Source organism: Carcharhinus amblyrhynchos, unplaced genomic scaffold (genome assembly GCF_965287045.1).
Source record: "Carcharhinus amblyrhynchos unplaced genomic scaffold, sCarAmb.v2.hapA scaffold_39, whole genome shotgun sequence".
Lineage (NCBI taxonomy): Eukaryota > Metazoa > Chordata > Chondrichthyes > Carcharhiniformes > Carcharhinidae > Carcharhinus > Carcharhinus amblyrhynchos.
In genome coordinates, this window is record NW_027649780.1 from 4,477,112 (window position 1) to 4,501,755 (window position 24,644).

Here is a 24,644-nt window from a genome sequence, read left to right on the forward strand (position 1 = left end):
AGAGATTCACCACCCTTTGAGTGAAGAAGTTCCTCCTCAACTCCGTTCTGAACCGCCCCCCCTTTATCTTGAGGCTGTGCCCCCTAGTCCTACTGTCTTTTTTGAGCGGGAAGAGTCTTTCCACCTCTATCCTATCCATCCCATTCATCATCTTATACGTCTCAATGAGATCTCCCCTCATTCTTCTGGATGTCTCTACACCAGCATTCCCCACTGCATTGCTGCAGCTGCCTCAGTACTCAATGCTGACAACTGCCAATTGCCAGACGCGATTTTACAACACATCCGCTTCATCCTGGACTACAGTGTCTTCATCTTCAACAACCAGTTCTTCATCCAGACACATGGAACAGCCATGGGGACCAAATTCGCACCTCAATATGCCAACAACTTCATCCACAGGTTCAAACAAGACTTCTTCACTGAACAGAACCTTCAACCGACACTATACACTCCATACATCAGTGACATTTTCTTCATTTGTACTCACGGCGAACAATCACTGAAACAACTATATGAGGACATCAACAAGTTCCATCCCATCATCAGATTCACATGGACTACTCTCCGGAATCGGTTGCATTCTTGGACAGACACATCTCCATTAAGGACGGTCACCTCAGCACCTCACTGCACTGTAAGCCCACGGATAGCCTCACGATGCTCCACTTCTCCAGGTTCCACCCTAAACATATTAAAGAAGCCATTCCCTACAGACAAGCTCTCTGTATATACAGGATCTGCTCAGATGAGGAGGATCACAACAGACACCTACAGATGCTGAAAATGCCCTTGTTAGAACAGGATATGGCACAGGACTCATCGATCGACAGTTCCAACACGCCACAGCCAAAAATCGCACCGACCTCCTCAGAAGACAAACATGGGACACGATGGAGAGAGTATCCTTTGTCATCCAGTACTTTTCCAGAACAGAGAAGCTACGATACCTTTCCAGAGCCTTCAACATGTCATCGATGAAGACGAACATCTTGCCAAGGCCATCCCCACACCCCCACTTCTTGCCTTCAAACAACCGCATAACCTCAAACAGACCATCGTATGCAGCAAACTACCCAGCCTTCAGGAGAACAGTGACCACAACACCACACAGCCCTGCCACAGCAACCTCTGCAAGACATGCCAGATCATCAACACAGACACCATCATCTCACGTGAGAACACCATCCACCAGGTACACAGTACATACTCTTGTGACTCAGCCAACGTTGCCTACCTGATACGCTGCAGGAAAGGATGTCCCAAGGCATGGTACATTGGCGAGATCATGCAGACACTAAGGTAACAGATGAATGGACACCATTTGACAATCACCAGGCAGAAGTGTTCCCTTCTTGTCGGAGAACATGTCAGCAGTCACAGGCATTCAGCCTCTGATCTTCGGGTAAATGTTCTCTAAGTGGCTTTCACGGCACATGACAGCGCAGAGTCGCTGCGCAGAGACTGATAGCCAAGTTCTGCACACTTGAGGACAGCCTCAAACAGGATCTTGGTTTCATGTCACACTATCTGTAATCCCCACGACTTGCCTGGGCTTGAAAAATCTACCTGTCCTGGCTGGAGACAATTTACACCTCTTTAACCCTCTCTCCACTCAGATTGTCTGCACCATTGTCTGATTACCTGCTAAGATTCGCATTCAAACCATTATCTTGTAATTGAGTTTGTGTCTATATATGCCCTGTTTGTGAAACAAATCCTGCACTCACCTGATGAAGGAGTGGTGCTCCAAAAACTCGTGCTACCAAATAAACCTGTTGGACTTTAACCTGGTGTGGTGAGACTACTTACTGTGCCTACCCCAGTCCAACGCCAGCAACTCCACGTCAAGGTCACCCCTCAATCTCTATCGTTCTAGTGAGAACAAACCGAGTTTATCCAACCTCTCCTCATAGCTAATAACGTCCAGACCAGGCAACATCCTGGTAAATATCTTCTGTTCTCACCTCCAAAGCATCCACATCCTTCTGGTAGTGTAGTGACCAGAGTTATACACAATATTCTGAATGAGACTTAACTCTGTACAGTTGAAGCATGATCTGCCAATTTTTTACTCAATGCCCCGACTGATGAAGGCAAGTGTGCCATATGCTTTCTTGACTACCTTATCCACCTGCATTGCCACTTTCAATGCTTGGTGGGCATGTATGCTCAGATCTCTCTGCCTGTCAATACTCCTAAGGCTTCTAACATTTACTGTATAATTCCTCCCTGCATTGGACCTTCCAAAAGGCATTATCTCACACTTGCCTGGATTAAATTCCATCTGCCATTTCTCTGCCCAAGTCTCCAACTATATCCTGCTATATCCTCTGACAATCCTCTTTGCTATCTGCCACTCCACCAATTTTTGTGTCGTCTGTGAACTTATTAATCAGACCAGCTACATTTTCCTCCAAATCATTTATATATACTGAGAACAACAAAGGTCTCAGAACTGATCCCTATGAAACACCGCTAGTCACAGCCTTCCATTCAGAAAAGCATCCTTCTATTGTTACCCTCTGTCTTCTATGAGGGCAGCCTCAACCAAGATCTTGGTTTCATGTCACACTATCTGTAACCCCCACGACTTGCCTAGGCTTGCAAAATCTCACTAACTGTCCTGCCTGGAGACAGTTCACAGCTCTTTAACCCTCTCTCCACTCACATTGTCTGCACCAGTAAAGGCTTGATTACCTGTTAAGACTCGCATTCAAACCATTATCTTGTAATTGAGTTTGTGTCTATATATGCCCTGTTAGTGAAACAAATCCTGCACTCACCTGATGAAGCAGTGGTGCTCCGAAAGCTCGTGCTACCAAATAAACCTGTTGGACTTTAACCTGGTGTGGTGAGACTACTTACTGTGCCAGTTCTGTATCCATCTGCCAGCTCTCCACTCATCCTGTGCGACTTCACCTTTCATACCAGTCTACTATGAGGTACCTTGTCAAAGGCTTTGCTGAAGTCCATGTATACAACATCCACTGCCTTTCAAACCTCATCTATCATCTTCATCACTTCCTTGAAAAACTCGATCAAGTTAGTGGGGCACAACTTCCCCTTCACAAAACTTTCTCTAATTATTTGATGACATAGGTAACAAACTAAACCTGATAGGAATTATCCAAATCAGCAATATAAACCCTCAAGCTGCCACCAGCAATAAATGTCTAATAAAATGTGATCACTATTGCCATGGATTGGTGCTCCCCACCTGCAGATCACATTCTTCAGTGATATTCATTACCCTGTGGCAGGACTGTTCGCTAAACAAATACAAACAGTTAAAGCAACAAATCATAGAATCCTACAGTACAGAAGGAGGCCATTTGGCCCATCAGGCCTACATTGACAACAATCCCACCAAGACCCTAGCCTCTGAACCCCACGTATTTACCTTGCTAGTGCCTCTGACAGTAAGGGGAAATTTAGCAAGGACAATCAACCTAACCCACACATCTTTGGACTGCGGGGGGGAACCGGAGGAAACCAGACATGAGGAGAATGTATAAACCCCATACAGAAAGTGACCTGAAGCTATAACTGAACCTGGATCTCTGGCGCTGTGAGGCATAGGTGCCACTGCGCTACCCCCAAATCATGCATGAACTTAAATTCTCAAGATTCTTCTGACCTTATGATGGAGGGAAGGTCATTGATGAAGCAGCTGAAGATTGTTGGGCCTAGGACACTACCCTGAGGGACTCCAGACTGATTTTCAATCGAGCAAACCTGATTTTTTTGGTTAATGTTGTTCTTCTGACAATGCTGGGATTTTCTGTAGCCAAGCTGGCCTGGAACTTACCAAAGGACACAAGTGCAGGAATTTTACTCGCACACCCACCCTGGAATAGCTAGGGTCACAAAACGGCATTCTCCATTGGCAGAAGCATGAGATCATACGAGCCTCAGGTGGGCAAGGCAGTAAAATTCTGGCAAAGGTGTGAGATGTAACAGCTTGTCCTCAGCAGAAAGGAGCTGTTTACAGATGTTTGGAGCCAGTGTTCCTTACATGGGCATTGGAATGTAATATATGCACCCAAGGCCTAAACCTGATGGAGTCTGGAGTGACCAGTACCTCTGTCTTGGCTCCATTTGATTGCCCAAATCCAACAATGCAATTGAGTATCTGATCAATTGAGGGTGGCTTGGTGGCACAGTGGTTAGCACTGCTGCCTCACAGCGCCATGGACCCAGGTTCAGTTCCGGCCTCCGGTCACTCTCTGTGTGGAGCCTACACATTCTCCCCGTATCTGCGTGGATTTCCTCTGGGTGCTCCAGTTTCCTCCCACACTCCAGAGAGTGGTTGGGTTGATTGGCTGTGCTAAACTGCCCCTTAGTGTCAGGGGAACTAGGGGGCTAAGTGCATGGGGTTATGGAGATAGGGCCTGGGTGGGATTGTGGTTGGTGCAGGCATGATGGGCCAAATGGCCTCCTTCTACATTGTTGGGATTTTATGATTCTTCTATGAATTCATTGACTGGTTGACAAGGAACTTTTGAGCTTTAACTATGCGAACACAAAGGGCTTGGGGCATTGTGAGGAATGATGTAGAGATGCCGGCATTGGACTGAGGTAAACGGGTTCCTTTGGCAGGTGTGTGGAAGGTTCCGTTTCCGAAAGCTTGTGAGATTACTATCAAATAAACTGGTTGGACTCTAACCTGGTGTTGTGAGACTTCTTACCGTTGTGAGGAACCCAGGGGACAAAAGCTCACTGAAGAGTTCACATCTGGAATGAAGATAAAGACTGATTCCTTGCGGCAAAATCCTGGCCAGGTTTCATATGCAAATGGAAATCAATCTTAAGTTCAGTAAAATAACAGGTATTTGTGAGTATTTGGTTTATGCATTGCAAGTATTTACTGTTGTTTAAGTAGCTGCAGAATAAAGGAAATTATGTTTCAGTATTTAAAGTCGATTTTGTGTCTTTATTCACAAGTAGAGGTTAAAACACACAAGTTTGGAGAACACTAAGATGTTTTTTCCTTCTCGAGTAGGCAGCACAGTGGTTAGCACTGCTGCCTCACAGTGCCAGGGACTTGGGTTCAATTCTGGTCTCGGATGACAGTCATAGCTAAGGTGTTGAGAAAGATCAACTTAATGCAAGGTAGGTCCATTTGAAAGTCTGACAGCAGCAGGGAAGAAGCTGTTCTTCAGTCAATTGGTACGTGACCGTAGACTTTTGTATCTTTTTCTTGATGGGAGAAAGTAGAAGAGAGAATGTCCGGGGTGCATGAGATCCTTAATTAGGCTGGCTGCTTTTCCAAGGCAGTGGGAAGTGAGTCAATGTATGGGAGACTGGTTTGAGTGACGGACTGGGCTTCGTTCACGACCCTTTGTAGTTTCTTGTGGTCTTGGGCAGAGCAGGAGCCATACCAAGCTGTGATACAACCAGAAAGGATGTTTTCTATGGCGCATCTGTAAAGGTTCGTTAGAGTCATAGCTGACACGCCAAATTTCCTCAGTCTTTTGAAAAAGTCGAGGTGTTTAGAGGCATGGTCTACAAACAATGATAGGTTCATTATCACCATTAACTGAGACCCACTTTATATTCCAGGTTTAGAAGCTGAATTTTGTTTCTGCCAATTGTTATGTTGGGATTTGAAATCAATGCCAGAGAATTAGTCAGGGTCTCTGGATTACTATGCCAGTGACATTACCATGGTGCCACCGTCTCCCCCAAGATAGGATTGGGCATCAGCAATAACAAACTCAATCTACCGGAATGAACATGGTTGTGTGTGATTAACAGCAGAATTAACAAAATAATGCAATCGCTGAGGTCACTTGTGAACTCGTTCGTGTGTCAGCAGGTTGGCTAACTGAGTGAATCCTTTCCCACACTTGGAGCAGCTGAATGGCCTCTCCCCTGTGTGAACTCGCTGGTGCGTCAGCAGGGCAGACGACTGAGCAAATCTCTTCTCACACACAGAGCAGGTGAACGGCCTTTCGCCGGTGTGAACCCGTTGGTGCTTCCGCAGCAGAGACGACTGAGTGAACCTATTCCCGCAAAGGGAGCAGGTGAATGGTCTCTCCCCGGTGTGACCTCGTCGGTGGACGGTGAGGGCCGATGACTGACTGAACATCTTTCCACAGAACGTACAGCTGAACGGCTTCTCCTTTGTGTGAATCCGCTGGTGTGACTGGAGGACGAATAATGCGGCAAATCCCTTCCCACACACGGTGCACGTGAATGGCCTCTCTCCGGTGTGACTGCGTCGATGTGTTTCCAGCTCTGACGGGTAATTGAATTCCTTCTCACAGTCCCCACATTTCCACGGTTTCCCCAAGGTGTGGCTGCGTTTGTGTCTCGACAGGCCGGATGAATGGCTGAAGCCTCGTCCACACACAGAACACGTGTACGGTTTCTCGCTCTTGTGAGTGGGGCTTTGTGGTTCCATGTTCAAGTTCCTTTGACAGTCAGGTTGGGACAAATCGAGCCCCTTCATATCTTGGGATTACATTTCTGACTGCAAATCCCTGCGCAATAGTTTTAAAAGAGAAAACAAGGATTAATGAACTGTAAAGAGACCTACTTCCCTTAACATTCCGCCTCCTCCCTGGGCTGAAATCCAAACTCATCTCACCATCTCCACCATTTCTTTCCTCCACTCCCAGTTTTCTCCCTCCCTCTCCTCTGTCTCGGTTCAGTACTCCAGCTCCTGTCTGCAGACTGACAAAATCAATGGCAACAAGAACCAAAATGCTGGAAAATCTCAGCAGGTCTGACAGCATCTGTGGGCAGGGAATAGAGCCAACATTTCAGGTGACCCTTTGTCTGGTGGTGGAGACTACCTTATTGAATATGTTTAACTCACAGGTAGATAGATTTTTGATCAATAAGGGAATTAAGGGTTATGGGGAGCAGGCGGGTAAGTGGAACTGATCCACTTCAGATCAGCCATGATCTTGTTGAATGGCGGGGCAGGCTCGAGGGGCTAGATGGCCTACTCCTGCTCCTATTTCTTACATTCTAATGTGTGAGCTGAGAGCAAAGAGAATCAGTGGAGATTTATTCTACTGGGGTGGAGTGGGAGGGAGACTGGGATTGGACAATGGGAATGTAAATGAGGATACACAACGGCTGAGAGGTGCCAGGAGTGTCCATTAAGTGATCAGAATGTGAGAATGACAGAATACTGAAAAGGAATGAGGGGTGGGTGGGTGGGGCAGGGGCGGAAAGGAGAGCCTGAATAGAGAAGTGAGAAAGAAAGATGATAAATGAATGAAAAGAAATGAAAAAGAATAAATGGAAATGGGGTGAAGGTGGAGGAGAGAGTTCATCCTCTTCAAGTTGTTGAACTCAATGTTCAATCCAGAAGATTATAAAGTTCCCATTCGGAAGATGAAGTGCCAGTGGGTAGAACTCAGTGGTAGAGCATTTGACTGCAGCTCAAATCCGACTCCCCCTTTCAGTGTTCGACGAACACTTTCACTCTCTTGTGTGTTGTGCTGTTCTTTGTTCTCCTAGGACGAACCCAGCATTGCCCCTCCACTTGGACCCCTCCCTGCTCTTGATTTTTTTCCTTGAGGACTGTCGTCATGATATCAGCCATCTCAATTTCTCTGCTTCTCTCAACCACTTTGATTTGTCTCCTTCTGAGCTTGCTGCACTTTGCTGTCTTAGGACCGACCCCCTCCTCTCCAAACGCAAACTGGAGGAATAGTACCTCATTTTCCGATTGGGCATTTCACAGTATTCTAGACCAAACATTGAGCTTAACAACTTCAGAGCGTGAACTCTCTCCTCCACCTTCACCCCATTTCAATTTAATTTACTTTATCCATTTTATCATTCTTCTTTCTTGCTTCCATTTTTCTACTATTCCATTCCAGCTCTCCTTCTTTCAACACTCCTTGCTCCCCTTTCATGGCAACTGCCACATTCCTCAGGCAGCCCTTTAACAATCTCTACTTCTGTCCTGCCATTCTCACATTCTGATCACTTAATGAACGCTCTTAGCACTTTCTCAGCCTTCTGTATCTTTGTTGACATAGCCTTTGTCCAATTCACACTCCTTCCTCCCCCAATAGTGTAAATCTTTTCTGATTCTCTTTGCTCTTAGCTCTGACGAAGGGTCACCTGGACTTGAAATGTTGGCTCTATTCTCTCCCCACAGATGCTGTCAGACCTGCTGAGATTTTCCAGCATTTTCTGCTTTTGTTTCAGATTCCAGCGTATGCAGTATTTTGCTTTTCGTAGAAACCCTACAGTGCAGAGGAGGCCATTCAGCCCGTCGAGTCTGCACCAACCACAATTCCACCCAGGCCTTATCCCCATGCATTTACCCTAGCTAGTCCCCCTGATACGAAGGGACAATTCAGCATGGCCAACCCATCTAACCCGCACATCTTTGGACTTATATTTTACAATAAAACCAATGGGCCTTATTGGGGGTGTTGGGGTGGGTGTTTGTGAATCCTCCCCGCCCACCTCCCAGGGTCTCCTTCCTTCCCAGAGATCAGAGTCCTCACTGATTTGAGGCCAAAGTGTAACCTCTTATTTACTGTCCTCCCCCATCCTCTGATGTGAACCATCCTCCAGTGTCTGAGCCAGGATGGGGCCGTTAACCTGGGCCTGTTCCCGGGAGGGAGGGAGGGAGAAGCCCCGCAGCTGCAAACCAGGGAGCTGACAATGATTCTGAAGGGTTTGCGGATCCACAAAGTGTTTCCAGACCCTCCCAGCCACCGCCTAACGCTGACTCCGCTTCTCCGAGACAAACAAGCGCCAAGGACAGCAATGATACGATGCATGCTCCACATCACAATGCCGGGGGACTGATTGACGGCAGCGCCGGACCAATAGAAACGGGGGCGGGGCTGGAGGACCGAACGGGAACGGTTGGGCCTCCAACCAGAGTGAATGAGGGGCGGGGCTGGAGGACTCAGCGGTAGCGGCTGGTCCTCCAATCAACCGGAGAGAATGAGGGGCGGGGCTGGAGGACCGAGCGGGAGGGGCTGGTCCTCCAATCAATCGGAGTGAATGAGGGGTGGGGCCAGGCTGCGTAGTCAGTGATAGGCGGCGATGAGCCGGGGAGCGCATGCTCAGTGTCAGTCCTGGTGTGTGAGGTGTTGGGGGCGGTTCGGGGAGGCAGCGAGAGATGAGCACGGGGTAGGAATGGAAAACCGGGCTGCACGGGAAACGGCACCAACCTCTGACCCAGGCCGCGGGCCCCTGTTTTACCCCGCCGGCGGGGACAGGCCGAGGGGGCCGCACTGACAGCCGTCCGGCGAGCGGGGAGTTAGGGAGGCTGTTAAGGGCTTCCTCCCCGATGACAACCCCGGGTTGCCCAGGCAACCGCCCGCCGCCTCTTTGGGACCCCGGGTTTGGTTCTGATGTCCCTGCGGCCATCTTGATAAGGGCAGAGAGTGAGTAGGTGAGGCTTCCACCACCGTTGCCAGGGCGGGTTACCCTGGCAACCGGCCGCCGCCATTTTAGAGCTGAGGGTTCAGACCTTTCCCTGTCTTTCCCAGAGAGACTGGGATTGACAGATTGGGGGAGAGAATATTCCAGAGAAACTGGAATTGTCAGCTCTGAATTTCTATCCTGCACTCACTGCGAGTACTCTTTTCAACCCTTTTACCAGTGGAGGATTTACAGACATAAAAAAAATCAAAATAAGCATCAAAATCTGAGAGATTCATCAGGATCTGAATATCATCAACCTCTGAATGTGGAAGGAGAAATGTTCCGAGTTCCTATCCTATGCTCACAGTGAGGGAGGCGATGGCCTAGTAATATTACCGCTAAACTCTTAATCCAGAAACTCAGCTAATGTTCCGAAGATGGAAGCAAAATGCTGCGGTGCTGGAATCTGAAACAAAAGCAGACAATGCTGGAAAATCTCGGCAGGTCTGATAGCATCTGTGGGGAGAGAATAGAGCCAACGTTTCGCGTCTAAATGACCCTTCGTTAGAGCTCAATGTTCTGGGGATCCGGCTTCGAATCCCGCCACAGCAGATGGTGGAATTTGAATTCAATAAAAAAAATATGGAATGAAGAATCTACTGATGATGGTGAAACCATTGTCGGAAAAACCCACCTGGTTCACTAATGTGCTCCAGGGAAGGAAGTCTGCCCGTCCTTACAAGGTCTGGCCTACACGTGACGCCAGAGCCACACAGCAATGTGGGTAACTCTCAACTGTCCTCCAAAGGGTAACCAGGAATGGGCAATAAATGCTGCCAGCCAGCGACACCCATGTCCCATGAATGAATTACAAAAAAGATTATTTTTAAATCCTTTTCTAGGGAGGATATATAGATAGAAAATCAAATCAGATTAAACATTACATCCGAGTGAGTGTTCCGTTGAACTGACTGTGGAAAGAGCTTTAACCAGTCACACAGTCTTAAAAAACATCACACCATTCATAACGAGGAGAGACTACAGAGTGTGGATCAGGCTACAACTGATCATCCAACCTGGAGAGACACAAGGATACCAACGCCATGGAGAAACCGTGGAAATGTAAGGACTGTGGGAAAGGATTTAATTATCCATCCCTGCTGGAAATCCATCACCGCAGTCATGTTGGACCCAGTGCCATGGAGAAATCATGGAAATGTGAGGACTGTGGTAAGAAATTTTATTATCCATCCCAGTTGGAAAACCATCGACGCAGCCACACTGGGGAGAAACCCTTCATCTGTTTTGCGTGTGGGAAGGGATTTACTCTGACAACCTGCCTCATGTCACACCAGCGAACTCACACTGAGGAGAGGCCATTCAGCTGCGCTTCCTGTGGAAAGCAGTTCAGGTGTTCATCCAGCCTGACTGCACACCAGCGACTTCACACCGGGGAGAAGCCATTCATCTGCTCTGTGTGTGGGAAGGGATTCACGCATGCGTCTGGCCTGTGGTCACATGAGCGAATTCACACTGAGGAGAGGCCATTCGGCTGTACTTCCTGTGAACAGAGATTCAGGAGTTTGTCCAGCCTCACTGAACACCAGCGTGTTCACACCGGGGAGAGGCCATTCGTTTGTTCCGCTTGTGGGAAGGGATTCACTCGGTCATCCACCTTACTGATACATCAGCGAGTTCACACGGGGGAGAGGCCGTTCAGCTGTAGCTCCTGCGCAAAGAGGTTCAAATGCTCATCTGACCTCCGAGCACACCAGCGAGTTCACACTGGGGAGAGACCGTTCACCTGCTCTCAATGCGGGAAGGGATTCACTCAGTCTGCCATCCTGCAGACACACCAGCGAACTCATACTGGGGAGAAGCCGTTCACCTGCTGTGTGTGTGGGAAGGGATTCACTCAGTCGTCTAACCTCCTGTCACATCAGCGGGTTGGAAAATGTCTGCAGGGGTTTAATTCTAATGTTAATCCTATCCAGGATTGACAGTCTGACAATATTTGGTTTGTTTCTACCAGTGGTAAACAATTACTATTAATTACAGAAATGTTATACCCTGGACGTGTTCTGAATCTTGGAGCAGCAATGCCCCTTTTTCAAAGCACCATCTATGATTTTCCCCCTTAATTCAATAACTCTGAAGAGGAATTATCATAAAATCCTACAGTGCAGGAATAGGCCAGTCATCCCATTGAGCCTGAATCAACAAAAAACTCACCCTTAAACCCACATATTGACCTGAACACTGAGAGGCTATTTATCATAGCTAAATTGGCTAACATCCGCCTAACCTGCACATCTTTGGACTGTGGTTGGAAACCGGAGCACCCAGAAGAAACCCATGCAGACACGGGGAGAACATGCAAACTCCAGACAGACAGTGACCCAAGCCGGGAATTGAACCCGGGTCCCTGGCGCTGTAACCACTGTACTGCCCCAATTTAATAATAAAATTATGAACTTTTGCTTCAATCCTAAATTGCTTATGGTGCAAAATTCAGTGTCTGATCGATCATTTCTGACACAGCAACAGCAACGTTTGGTAAAGGTGGAACCCACAACAAAGACTGGTTTGCGACCCACTCAGTAGCGATGTCATCTGTCATTGAAGCAAAAGCAAAGTCAACCTGATATATACCAGTAGATCCAACGGCTGGAATGCTGCATCACTTGGAAGTAGCCAGGACAGAGAAACAGGACAGGGAGACACTTATGCCAAGGAATCCAACCTGCCTACAAAATCTATGTGTCATGTATGATGGGATTGTTGTAAAGTTGGTGTTTGTAAAATTATAAAAAAAACTTCTAAAATGCTAAGAGCTGTAAAATTTTATGGTTTGGTTAGAAAAGTTTTTTTGTACTTAAGCAGGTACATGCTGTATACAGATTGAAACAATATTATCAGAGACAAGAACAGCTGGACTGCTTTGGTAACAAGCTTCAGGCATTTGAATCAGAACATGTTTTTGAATTTTAACCAATCAGTTTGAAATAGGTATTTGAATAACACAGCCTATCAGATTTGAATTTGATGTTTGGATAACTGGTAAACCAATCCTCGTGTGGGGATTTTTGGGTAGGTCTTCAGGGGTACAAAAGCTATAGCTCCCAGCACCAGAATGCCAGCCAGCATCTGGCGCAGATCACAGCTTGAGAGAGAGAGAGACACACACAGGCAACAACTGTCTCTACCAGCGTAACAGCCATATTTGTGTTTTAAAAGAGCCCCATCTCAATCGTAAAGGTACCAACAAAAGATAGTGAAAACATTAGATAAAGAAGATAGAAGATTCTGGGAGATGACAACCCTGGTTGATGTTTTGAGAGCGACTAAAATTCTATTTCTTTTTGTTAATAAGTGGGAATTGTATTTATTTAAACAGCATTCCATAGAATAGTGTTTTATTGGGTTTGTTAATAGTTTTGTGAACCTGATTACTGTTAGATAAATAAAGTGTTACTTGCTTTTTTTCAGAAGGAGTCTCAGGTAGTTATTTTGATTTGACCACTAAAACCAACCTCCCATCCATTGACTCTGTCTACACTTCCCACTGCCTCAGCAAAGCAGCCAGCATAATCAAGGACCCCCACGCACCCTGGATATTCTCTCTTTCACCTTCTTCCTTTGGGAAAAAGATACAAAAGTCTGAGGTCAAATACCAACTGACTCAAGAACAACTTCTTCCCTGCTGTTGTCAGACTTTTGAATGTACTTACCTTGCATTAACTTGATCTTTCTCTACACCCTAGCTATGACTGAAACACTATATTCTGCACTCTGTCATTTCCTTCTCTATGAATGGTATGTTTTGTCTGTATAGCACGCAAGAAACAATACTTTTCCGCTGTATGTTAATACATGTGACAAGAATAAATCAAATCAAATCAAATCAAAACTTGCTGAAGTGCAGATAATCTCACACACTTCAACAGATCATGAAGGGAGATACTTCCCTTTGAGTGGTTAAGTGTTAGTTCTCAGAGAGGAGATCAACTTCCCCCTCGAAACTGGATCAAAATGGCGTTTCTTGCCCCCCACCTCCCCGAGATCTGCAGATTCTCATTGACGGAAGTAAACAGATGTCCCACTGGGGTGAACATGACTGTGAGATGGACATCTCCCAGTCTCTGTTTGACTCTCCTGCAGCTTCCTGTCAGGGTTGAGTTGGATAAGGATAATTCATCACTTGAGCTGGAAAAGTCCATTGATTGCTGAGCCACCAGAAAGTCTCCCAGCAAGGATGGAATTCCAGCTGAACTGCTCAGACACAAAGTCCCATCGACTGCCACACCTTTAATAACCTCCTGATTCTCTGTTGGGAGACAGAATCTGTTCTACAGGAGTGTGTGATGCAAAAAACCCCATCAAAATATACAAAAATTAAGGTGATAGACGAGATTGCTACACCTACAGGGGACATCTGAACATACAATGGTGAGCACTGCTGCCTCACAGTGCCAGGGATCTGGGTTCAATTCCTGGTCTTGGGTCACTGTGTGTGGAGTTTGCATGTTCTCTCCATATCTGCGTGGGTTTCATCCCAGTGATCCGGATTCCTCCCACACTCCAAAGACGTGCAGGTTCGGTGGATTAACCACGCTAAATTGCCCCAGTGTCAGGGGGATTAGCAAGGATGTGGGATCACGGGAATAGGGCATAGGTGGGATTGTGGTCAGTGCAGACTCGATGGGCCAAATATCGAAAGTCCCATCAATTGCCACATCTTCCTGATGTCCTTCTTCTCAGCAGCTAAGTTCTGTTCCACAGGATGTATTGATTGAAAAATGATCTCGGTTTGCAAACCAATCTGCTGCATCTTCCTAACCACTTCCCTCTCTGTTTCCAAAGACCCATGGATTGCCAGGCTGATCCCTGTAACTGATTCTCCCCTTGTACAAAACATCGAATTTCATCTGGGAGACACTAGCCACTGACAGAGGGAAGTGGTCCAGCCAGTGTGTATCGCAGTGGCAAACAATGGTTTGGTAACCGGCACCCACATTGAAAATAACAACCCACAACCATATCTGAAAACTGCTTCATAACAGGGTGGCACGGTGGTCCAGTAGTTAGCACTGCTGCGTCGCAGCGCCAGGGACCTGGATTTGATTCCCGGCTTGGTCACTGAGTGGACTCTGCACATTCCCCTGTGTCTGTGGGTTTTTTCCGGGTGCTCTGGTTTCCTCCCACAGACCAAAAGATGTGCAGGTTAGGAGCAATGGCCAAGCTAAATCCTCCCTCAGTGCACCCGAATAGGCGCCAGAGTATGACTAGCGGATTTTCACATTAACTTCACTGCAGTGTTAATGTCAGCCTACCCATGACACTAATTAATAAATAAATAACTTGTGGCAGAACCTGCCTCTCTGGGATTGATCTTTTTAACCATCAATAAAAGTAAACTATATGAACTTCCTTCTATCCTCAGCAGATGTTTTGCTGAATGTACATCATCTTAGTCAGTGGAAGATGTCAACGAGAATGACAATTCCACTGCAGTACAGAGGGAACACAACAACATCTATAAAAGAGTAGAGCTGGAATGAAAATAGGAATTAAGGAATAAGATAGGACAATTCAAAGAGAGATAGCACAAATACGAAATCATTGTTTCTTTCAGTATTTATGTGGGAGATAGAACAGAAAGTGGAGTCATTGATGATGGGATGAATATTCAGGTAAGTACAGGTAATGTACTTATAATCCCCTAGTACTTATAAATCCCCAGGTATGAATGGATTACAGCCAAACATTTTAAAAGAACCGAGGGGAGATATAGCAGAGACAATACTGCTTATATTTAATAACTCATTAAAAATGAGGCCCAGGGCTCGGCTGCTCCCTCTGTGACTGGATCCTAGGCTTCCTAATCTACAGACCGCAATCAGTAAGGATAGGCAATAACATCTCTTCCACGATATGTTGTCACAGTGGTTAGCACTGCTGCCTCACAGTTCCAGGGACACACGTTTGATTCCCGACTTGGGTCACTGTCTGTGCGGAGTTTGCATGTTCTCTCTGTGTCTGCGTGGATTTCCTCCGGTTGCTCTGGTTTTCTCCCACAGTCCAAAGATGTGCTAGTTAGGTCAATTGGCCATGCTAAATTCTCCCTCAGTGTACCCAAACAGGTGCTGGAGTGTGGTGACTAGGGGATTTTTCACAGTAACTTTATTGCAGTGTGAATGTAAGCCTATTTGTGATTAATAAATAAATAAATATACCCCTTATAAACCTCTGACTGTGTGGCCAAATTCCCCTCCAATCCAATTTTCAAGTTTGCTGACGATACCACCATAGTGGGTCGGATCGCAAAGAACGACAAGACAAAATATAGGAAAGAGATAGAGAATCTGGTGAAACGGTACAATGACAATAACTTCCTTCAATGTCAAGAAGCGGAGTGGTGGACGTGTCCCTGTCTACATCAATGGGGATGAAGGATAAATGGTCGAGAGCTTCAAGTTTCTAGGTGTCCAGATCACCAACAACATGGCCTGGTCCCTCCAATACTGACACTGTAGTTAAGAAAGCCCACCAACGCCTTTACTTTCTCAGGAGCCTAAGAAATTTGGCATGTCCACTACAAGTTGTAGATTTTGTTTAGAAGATTCAATAGAGATTGATATTCAAAGTTAACTACTTTAGTGCAGAACAACTTCAGCTGTGAGTCAGTTCATTCAGAGGAAAGATCCCAGATGGTGGTTTTTCGAGGTATACTGCAGGTCTGACAGCTCAGTCAGATCCTCTCTCAGCTCAGGAGAGCTCAACAATTCCACATACTGTCCCACAGGGGAGTTTCCCTACTGCAGTGGGACCACATCCTACCTGAACCTCCTGTCCCTCACCTTGAACCTATGCCCTCATGACTGATCCTTCAGCTAAGGGGAATAGCTGATCCCTATCCACTCTGTCTATGTCTCTCAATCTTGTATACCCCAATCAGGTTGCCCCTCAGTCTCCTCTGCATCAACAAAGACAATCCAAGTCTATCCAACCTCTCTTCATAATTAAATGTTCCATCCCAGGCAGTATCCTGGTGAATCTCCTCTGCACCGCCACCAGTGCAATCACATCCTTCCGATAATATGGCAATTGGAACTGCACACTGTACTCTAACTGTGGCCTCACCAAAGTTCTATGCAACTCCAACATGACTTCCCTGCTTTTGTGATCTATATCTCGATTGATAAAGTTAAGTGTCTACATGCCTTTTTCATCACCCTACGAACATGCCTTCTGCTTTCTGAGATTGGTGGACAAACAAGGTCCCTTTGTTCCACAGAACTTCCTCATGTCCCACCTTTCACTGAATACTTTCTTGTCAAGTTACTCCTTCCAAAGTGTGTCACCTCACAGTAGGCTGATATTAACACTATGAAAATCCCCTAGTCGCCACACTCTGGCGCCTGTTTGGATACACCAAGGGAGAACTTAGCATGGCCAATGCACTGAACCAGCACAGTTTTTGGACTGTGGGAGGGAACTGAAACACCTGGAGGAATCCCACGCAGACATGAGGAGAATGTGCAAACTCCGCACAGTTAGTGACCCAAGCTGGGAATCAAACCGGGTGCCGTGAGGCAGCAGTGCCAGCCACTGTGCCACACTTGATTGGAGAGGCAGATTTTAACAAGAATCTTTAATCAGGAGAGAGCTGGAGGTTCAGGGAAGGAATTTCAGATCTTTGGATCAGAGATACTGAGGTGGAGTTTTTTAAATCAGTGATGTTCAAGGATAATTGATCGAGAGGAGCGCAGATATTTCACAGGGTGCGTGACTGGAAATTAGAGAATGGGAGGGTTGAGGGCATGAAGCAATTTGAAAACAAGGATGCAAAACTTTAAAACCATAATTTGATCAGAACCAAACTTTAATGAGGAGCAAATTTAGGCCAGTGAGCTCAGGGAGGGATGGCTGAACAGGAGTTGGTGTGGGAAAAGACACTGGCAGCAGAGTTTTGGATAATTTCATGTTTCTGTGTGGGAATGGGGTGAATGTGAGAGGCTGATCAGGAATGCATCGGAAATGTCAGGTCTAAAGGTGACACAGGCATGGATGAGGATTTCAGCAGCAGATGGGGTGAAGACTGGTGACATTATGGAGATTGAAATATCTGGTATCAATCATAGTATGAACATAAGAACATAAGAAATAGGAGCAGGAGTAGGCCATCTAGCCCTTTGAGCCTGCCCTGCCATTCAACAAGATCATGGCTGATCTGAAGTGGATCAGTTCCACTTTCCTGCTTTCTCCCCATAACCCTTAGTTCCCCTTGTCTATCAGAAACCTATGGATATTAGTGATCAGAAACTCGTCTTGGGGTTAAATCTAACACCAAGATTATGAAGAGTGTGGTTCCGCCTCAGGGAATTCTGAGTGAGAGCGATGGACTCTGTAGTTAGGGAACTGAATTTGTAGTGGTGATTAAAAGTAAAGTTTATTTATTAGTCACGAGTAAGGCTCACATTAACACTGCAATGTAGTTACTGTGAAATTCCCCTCGTCGCCACACTCTGGCGCCTGTTCGGGTCAATGCAGCTAACCAGCGTGTCTTTCAGAATGTGGGAGGAAACCGGAGCACCCGGAGGAAACCCAGGCAGACACGGGGAGAACATGCAGAATCTGCATCGACAGTGACCCGGGCTGGGAATCAAACACAGGTCCCTGGTGCTAGAAGCAGCAGTGCTAACCACTGTGCCGCCCAGAAAATTGTTGGAAATTAAAGACAATTGTTGAAATTTTGCCATGTCGCCTGCCCGAGGCTCGTAAGATCCCACCTGAAGCCAATGAAGAAAGCTATTCTGCGAGCCTCGCCCACCCCAACTGCAGGATGGGAGTGCCGGTAAAATTCTGGCAAATGGCTTTGGTCTACCCAATTTTCAATTGGAGGAAATGTCTGCTCATCCTGATAAGCAATTTGATAATCCCTTCCAAGCAGCAGGGTGGGTGTACTCACATCACAAGGACTGCAGCAGTTTAAGGAAGGTGGCAGATGACCATCTTCTCCAGGATCACTCAAAGGAGATAGGAGTGATACAGAAGAAGGATATGGGTTCAAAATAAGGCTGGGAAGATCTTTAGAGACAGTCTGGCCAAGTGGACAAGTGGAAGGGAGGGCAGCAGCAGAGGCAGCTGATCAGATTGACTTCATGTTAGTGATAGAGAAGCTCCATGTGCTCCTCACATTTGTTGTTGGGGGTGAGGATGGAGGAGAGGGACAATCCTTCAAAAGGATTATTTTGTGTTAGACATATTAAAAAGGTTCGACAGACTGTTTAATGCAAAGCTTATTTATTTGGTTTTTGTCCGCAACTGGACTGGAGTTTATTGACATCAGGAGAATCAGATTCCAATGGTTCAGTCCTGAATGCGACTGATGTCAAAATCCAATCACTGTAGTTACTTGTGAACTCGCTGGTGATTCAGCAGAGTGGAGGAGGTAGTGAATCTCTTCCCACATGTGAAGCAGGTGAATGGCCTCTCCCCAGTGTGAATTCGCTGGTGATTCAGCAGGCTGGATAACTGAGTGAATCCCTTCCCACATTCGGAGCAGGGGAACGGTCTCTCCCCAGTGTGGGTGCGCTGGTGTACAGTGAGTTGCTCTGATCGCCTGAACCCAGTCCCACAGTGAGGGCATCTGAACGGTCTCTCATCAGTGTGGACCTGCTGATGGGACGTGAGTTCCCCAGAACTTTTATAGCACCTCTCACAGATTGAGCATTTAAAAGGTCTCTCCTCAGTGTGAACTCGCTGGTGTGACAGCAGATGGGATGACTGAGTGAATGCTTTTCCACACTGGGAACAGGTGAATGGTCTCTCCCCAGTGTGAACTCGCTGGTGTTCCGACAGGTTGGATAACTGAGTGAATCCCTTCCCGCACACAGAGCAGGTGAACGGCCTCTTCCCGGTATGATCTCGCAGGTGTTTCAGCAGGCTCGATGACTGAGTGAATCCCTTCCCACACATGGAGCAAATGAAGGGTCTCTCCCCAGTGTGACTGCGTCGATGAGTTTCTAGCTCCGATGGGTAATTGAATCTCTTCCCACAGTCCTCACATTTCCAGGGTTTCTCCCCGGCATGGCTGCGCTTGTGTCTGGACAGGCCAGATGATTGTCTGAAGCCTCGCCCACACACAGGACACATGTACAGTTTCTCCTCCTGCTGAAAGGTGCTTTTCCCTTCCATGTTCAAACTCTGATGATATTCAGGTCACGATAAATGGGGCGATCTGGCAGATGCTGGGTGTGATGTTTGGTTTCAGTTTTCCAACAGCAAATGTCCCCCTTCTAACACCCTGCAAAATTGATTCAAGTCAGAAAAAGGGAGCAAGAGAGATTGTGAAATTGAGCTGAATGAATCTAGTCATTTGTGGGGTCAGCACAAGAAGCAAGTTATCATGTAAACTGTTGGACTGTCGTATTAAAGAGTTCACTGATGTCCATCAGGAATGGGAACCTGTCATTTGGTCTGGAGTTACAGAAGCACCTGATCTGTATATGGGAGAAGAGAGCAAGAGAGAGAAGGGGCAGGGCAAGAGGCAAGGAGTGAAGGAGAGGGTTTTCATTTATCAACAACTTAAAAAGAATTTCGACGGACTCTCATTCTCCACCACCCAGAAGACAGGCCAGATGATTGTCTGAAGCATTGCCCACATATAGAACATGTGTAGTTTGTCCTCATTATGGAAGGTGCATCAAAAGGTAGTGGGTGTATGTGAAAACCATTACCTCGAAGTTCCCCTCCAACTCACACACTGTTAAAGTTAATTTATTAGTCATGAGTAAGGCTTACATTAACACTGCAATGAAGTTACTGTGAAATTCCCCTAGTTGGCGCAGTCCGGCACCTGTTTGGGTCAATGCACCTAACCAGCACGCCTTTCAGAACGTGGTGGACACCGGAGCACCCGGAAGAAACCTACACAAACACGGAGAGAATGTGCAAACTCCACACAGACTGTGATCCAAGCCAGGAATCGAACCCGGGTCCCTGGCACTGTGAAGCTGCAGTGCCAACCACTGTGCTACAGTGCCATCCTAACTCGTCTGACACTCAGTACTGGAAGATCAGAAATTTCCTCCATTCAAATATTGGGAAGAACAATATCAGTCCTCAGCACAAACTCCACTGAATTACAGAATTCCCCCAGTACATAACAGTGCCATTTGGCCCATCGTGTCTGTACTGATCACAAATGCACTCAGGCTCTATTCCCGTAACCCCGCATATTTACCCTGTTAATCCCTCTGCACTGAGGTCAATCTAGCATGGCCAATCAACCTAAGCCGCTCATTTTTCGACTATGGGAGGAAACCAGAGCACCCAGAGGAAACCCACACAGACACAGGGAGAAAGTGCAAACTCCACACAGACAATGACCCAAGGCCGGAATTGAATTGGGTCCCTGGCATTATGAGGCAGCAATGCTAGCCACTGTTCCTCCCCCTGGAAATTGTGTGACACTTTCTTTATAGGATTCATGGGAGTCACTGGTTGTCCATCCCTAATTGCCCTCCATTTCAGAGTTAACCACATTGCTGTGGGCCTGGAATCACATGTCGGCCAGACCAGGTAAGGATGGCAGATTTCCTTCGCTAAAGGACATTAGTGAACTATATGAGTTTTTATGACATGGTTCTATCATTAGACTTCTCATTCCAGATTTTTTTAATTGAATCCAAATTTTACCATCTGCCATGGTTGGGATTTGAACCCGGTACCTCAGATCCTGCCCTGGGTCTCTGGATTACTAATCCAGTGACAATACCACTACCTCCTCAGAGGCTCAGAATCAAACTGTTCACAACCACGACAAAATATTTCAGTCCCCCTTACCTTCCAGTCACATTATCATTATTACTGCTTACTTCCAGCTCATTAACATCACCCAATTCTGTCTGAGTTTCAGCACATCTGTTGCTGAAACTGTCAACCATTCTTTTGATATCTTTAACTTAGCTATCCTAATGCACTCCCAGCCAGACTCTAACCATCACTGTCGGTCAAGGGTAGAAATTTACAACATTCTCTTCACCCGCTTCCTGTTCCAGTTGGACACGCACAATCCTTGCAGCACTTTGCCCCTTGTGGTCATCAGAGGTTTACAGCACGGAACAAGGCCCTTCAGCCCAACTTGTCCACGCAGCCCCTTTTTTGAACCCCTAAGCTAGTCCCAATTTCCCATGTTTGGCCAATATCCCTCACATCAGCCATGATCTTATTGAATGGCGCGGCAGGCTCGAAGGGCTATATGGTCTACTCCTGCTCCTATTTCTTATGTTCTTATGTTATACCGATCTTACCCATGTAACTGTCTGAATGCTTTTAAAAGACAAAATTGTACCTACTACCACTACTATCTCTGGAAGCTTATTCCAGACACTCATCTCTCCCTGTGTGAGCAAATTGCCCGTCTGGACACTTTTGTATCTCTTCCCTCTCACCTTAAACCTATGCCCTCTAGTTTTAGATTCACCTACTTTTGGGAAAAGATATTGGCTATCTAACTGATCTATGTCTCTCATTATTTCATAGACTGCCATAAGATCACCTAAGCCTCCGATGCTCCAGAGAAAATAGACCCAGTCTATCCAGCCTCTCCTTATAACTCAAACCATCAAGTCCCACTAGCATTCTAGTAAATCTTCTCTGCACTCTTTCTAATTCAATAATATCCTTTCTATAATAGGGTGACCAGAACTCTACACAGTATCCCCAGTGTGGTCTTACCAATGTTTTGTACAACTTCAACAAGACGTCCCAACTCCTGTATTCAATGTTCTGACCAATGAAACCAAGCATGCTAAATGCCTTCTTTGCCACTCTGTCCACCTGTGACTCCACTTTCAAGGAGCTATGAATCTGTGCCTCTCCCTAACGCCCTACCATTAACTGAGTAAGTCCTGCCCTGGTTCAATCTACCAAAATGCATCACCTCACATTTATCTAAATTAAAGTCCATCTGCCATTCGTCAGCCCACTGGCCCAATTGATCAAGATTCCGTTGCAATCTGTAATAACTCCACAGAGGCGAAAGTCCCATCACTAAGTTACTTTATTTACAACATACGTCTGTACACAGCCAGCTTGCCAGATGCTCCCTGCTGAATGCAGACTGGGAGTCTGACACACCTGCTTTAAGTAGGGAGCATGAGGCTCCCTGATTTAACCATCAATTAGGAATAGCCAACCTCATTAGCTTGGCTGAAGTCATCACACAATCCTAGATAACTTTCTTCACTGTCCACTATGCCACCAATCTTGGTGTCATCTGCAAACTTACTAACCATGCCTCCTATATTCTCATCCAAATCATTAATATAAATGACAAATAAAAGTGGATCCAGCACCAATCCCTGAGGTACACCACTGGTCACAGGCCTCCATTTTAAAAAACAACCTTCTATACCCACCCTCTGTCTTCTATCACCAAGCCAATTTTTTTATCCATTTGGCTACCTCACCCTGGATCTCATGAAATTAACCTTATGCAACAACCTACCATGCAGTACCTTGTCAAAAGCCTTGATAAAGTCCATGTAGACAACATCAGCAGCCCCTTGATTTGAGGATGATATCTACTTGGGGTTGAGAGTTTCTATCATGAGGCTTCACGTGACTGAACTGAGTTCCAGATCTTTGGACACATGAGGCAGGATGACAAGAGTTAATGGGATCCAGAGATCAGGGTTTGCTTCTCTGGCTTGTTAATCAGATATCTGGTTCTATGCAAACCAACGAGTAATTAGAATGTCTAATTACCCAAGTCAAAGAGTGATGCAGCTCCATAGGAACATAGGAATTAGGAGCAGAAGTTGGCAATTCTGCCCTTTGAACCTTCAATCACATCATGGCTGATCTCGCCCTGGTCTCAAGTCCACCTCCCTTCTTGTTCCCCATATCCCTTTAGCCTGTTTTTTTAAAAAAAATCTGAAATATTACCTATCTCCTTCTTGAAACCATTTAATGATTCAGACTTCAGCACCCAATGGGTAGTGAGACCCACAAATGCAACATTCTCTGTCCCCTCTCAACTGATATCTGTGACCTCTTGTTCTACATTGCCCCACAAGGAGAAACATTTGGTCGACGTTTACTTTATCAGTCGCTTTTAGTATTTTATATACATCAATCAGATCCCCACCCACCCAGAGGACAAGTTGTCTCCATTCTGAACAATGGGCAACTAGCTCCACCCACTCATTGACGACATTGCACCCTACAAAGATGGTGATCACGCACGCGCATAGCTGCAGATTGCCCCCAACAAAGATGGCAGCAGTTAATACAGGCCGATCATTAGACTTTACGGCTCCTCTCGGTGCGAACGGGGGGACCAGAAAGTCCTTTTTCAGGATCTCGGCTTGAACAGTATGTTTACAAAATCTCTCCACCCACCCGCCAGATTCATCGCTTCCCGGGGTCCGCAATTTTCCGCTTACCGTTTGTGGACCTAAGAAGCAACCATCACCACATCGCCATCACCCTCACTGCGCATGCGTCACTCCCAGCCCGGTGCCCCGCCCCCCGCTCGTTCCCATTGGTTTGAAGACCAGCCACTCCCGCTAAGTCCTCCAGCCCCGCCCCACTCTCCTTCTATTGGTCTCGAGCTACCGTCAATCAGCCGGGCATTGTGACGGTTACAGATGGTGGGCGGGGCAACAGCTACAGACTGACTGGCTGACGATAGGAGGCATTTTCTGTTTGGGAATCAGAAGCAGAGATGGATGGTCAGTTCCCCTCTGTCCAAGGCTGGGGGATTCACGCTCATTTCCCCAGGACACTCATTATAGAACACAGAACAGGCCCTTCAGCCCTCAATGTTGTTCCAAGCTTAGTCTGAAACCAAGATCAAGCTATCCCACTCCCTACCATTCTGGTGTGTTCCATGTGCCTGTCCAATAACCGCTTGAAAGTTCCTTAAGTGTCCGGTTCCACTATCACAGCAGGCAGTACATTCCACACCCCAACCACTCTCTAGGTAAAGAACCTACCTCGGACATCCCTCCTATATCACCCATCATGAACCTTAGAGTTGTGCCCCCTACTAACAGCTACATCCACCCGAGGAAATAGTCTCTGAACATCCACTCTATCTATCCCCCTCATCATCTTATATACCTCTATTATGTCGCCTCTCATCCTCCTCTGCTCTAAAGAGAAAAGCCCCAGCTCCCTCAACCTTTCCTCATAAGACCTACCCTCCAAACCAGGCAGCATTCTGGTAAATCTCCTCTGCATTCTCTCCAATGCTTCCACATCCTTCTTATAGT

General features: G+C 46.5%; 3 protein-coding genes across 4 annotated transcripts in view; 1 reads left to right on the forward strand and 2 right to left on the reverse strand.

The window, feature by feature from the left end:
- Nucleotides 1–4,853: 4,853 nt before the first annotated feature.
- On the reverse strand, nucleotides 4,854–23,872 carry LOC145363728 (uncharacterized). 2 transcript variants are annotated; one of them, XM_080218967.1, is made up of 2 exons: nucleotides 23,814–23,872; nucleotides 4,854–6,488 (listed from the first exon to the last, which is right to left on the reverse strand). In XM_080218967.1, the coding sequence occupies exon 2, from the start codon at nucleotides 6,455–6,457 to the stop codon at nucleotides 5,792–5,794; it is 666 nt and encodes a 221-aa protein (XP_080075093.1). In that variant the 5' UTR covers nucleotides 6,458–6,488; nucleotides 23,814–23,872; the 3' UTR covers nucleotides 4,854–5,791. The 2 variants fall into 2 exon arrangements, with proteins under 2 accessions (XP_080075093.1, XP_080075094.1); XM_080218968.1 differs by having other exon boundaries at nucleotides 23,770–23,851.
- LOC145363691 (uncharacterized) lies at nucleotides 10,305–13,189 on the forward strand. Its single transcript, XM_080218912.1, has one exon. It carries the CDS (start codon nucleotides 10,461–10,463, stop codon nucleotides 11,355–11,357), a length of 897 nt encoding a protein of 298 aa, XP_080075038.1. The 5' UTR covers nucleotides 10,305–10,460; the 3' UTR covers nucleotides 11,358–13,189.
- The window catches only part of LOC145363531 (uncharacterized), a 28,253-nt gene continuing 22,255 nt past the window's right edge, over nucleotides 18,647–24,644 (reverse strand). Inside the window, 1 exon segment of the mRNA XM_080218720.1 lies at nucleotides 18,647–19,576. Coding sequence (XP_080074846.1) covers nucleotides 18,772–19,576 — 805 coding nt within the window. The 3' untranslated portion in view covers nucleotides 18,647–18,771.

Bases quoted from the DNA above. Each gene is read 5' to 3' on its own strand.
- LOC145363728 (XM_080218967.1), bottom strand. From the start codon at position 6,457: ATGAAGGGGCTCGATTTGTCCCAACCTGACTGTCAAAGGAACTTGAAC.
- LOC145363691 (XM_080218912.1), top strand. From the start codon at position 10,461: ATGGAGAAACCGTGGAAATGTAAGGACTGTGGGAAAGGATTTAATTAT.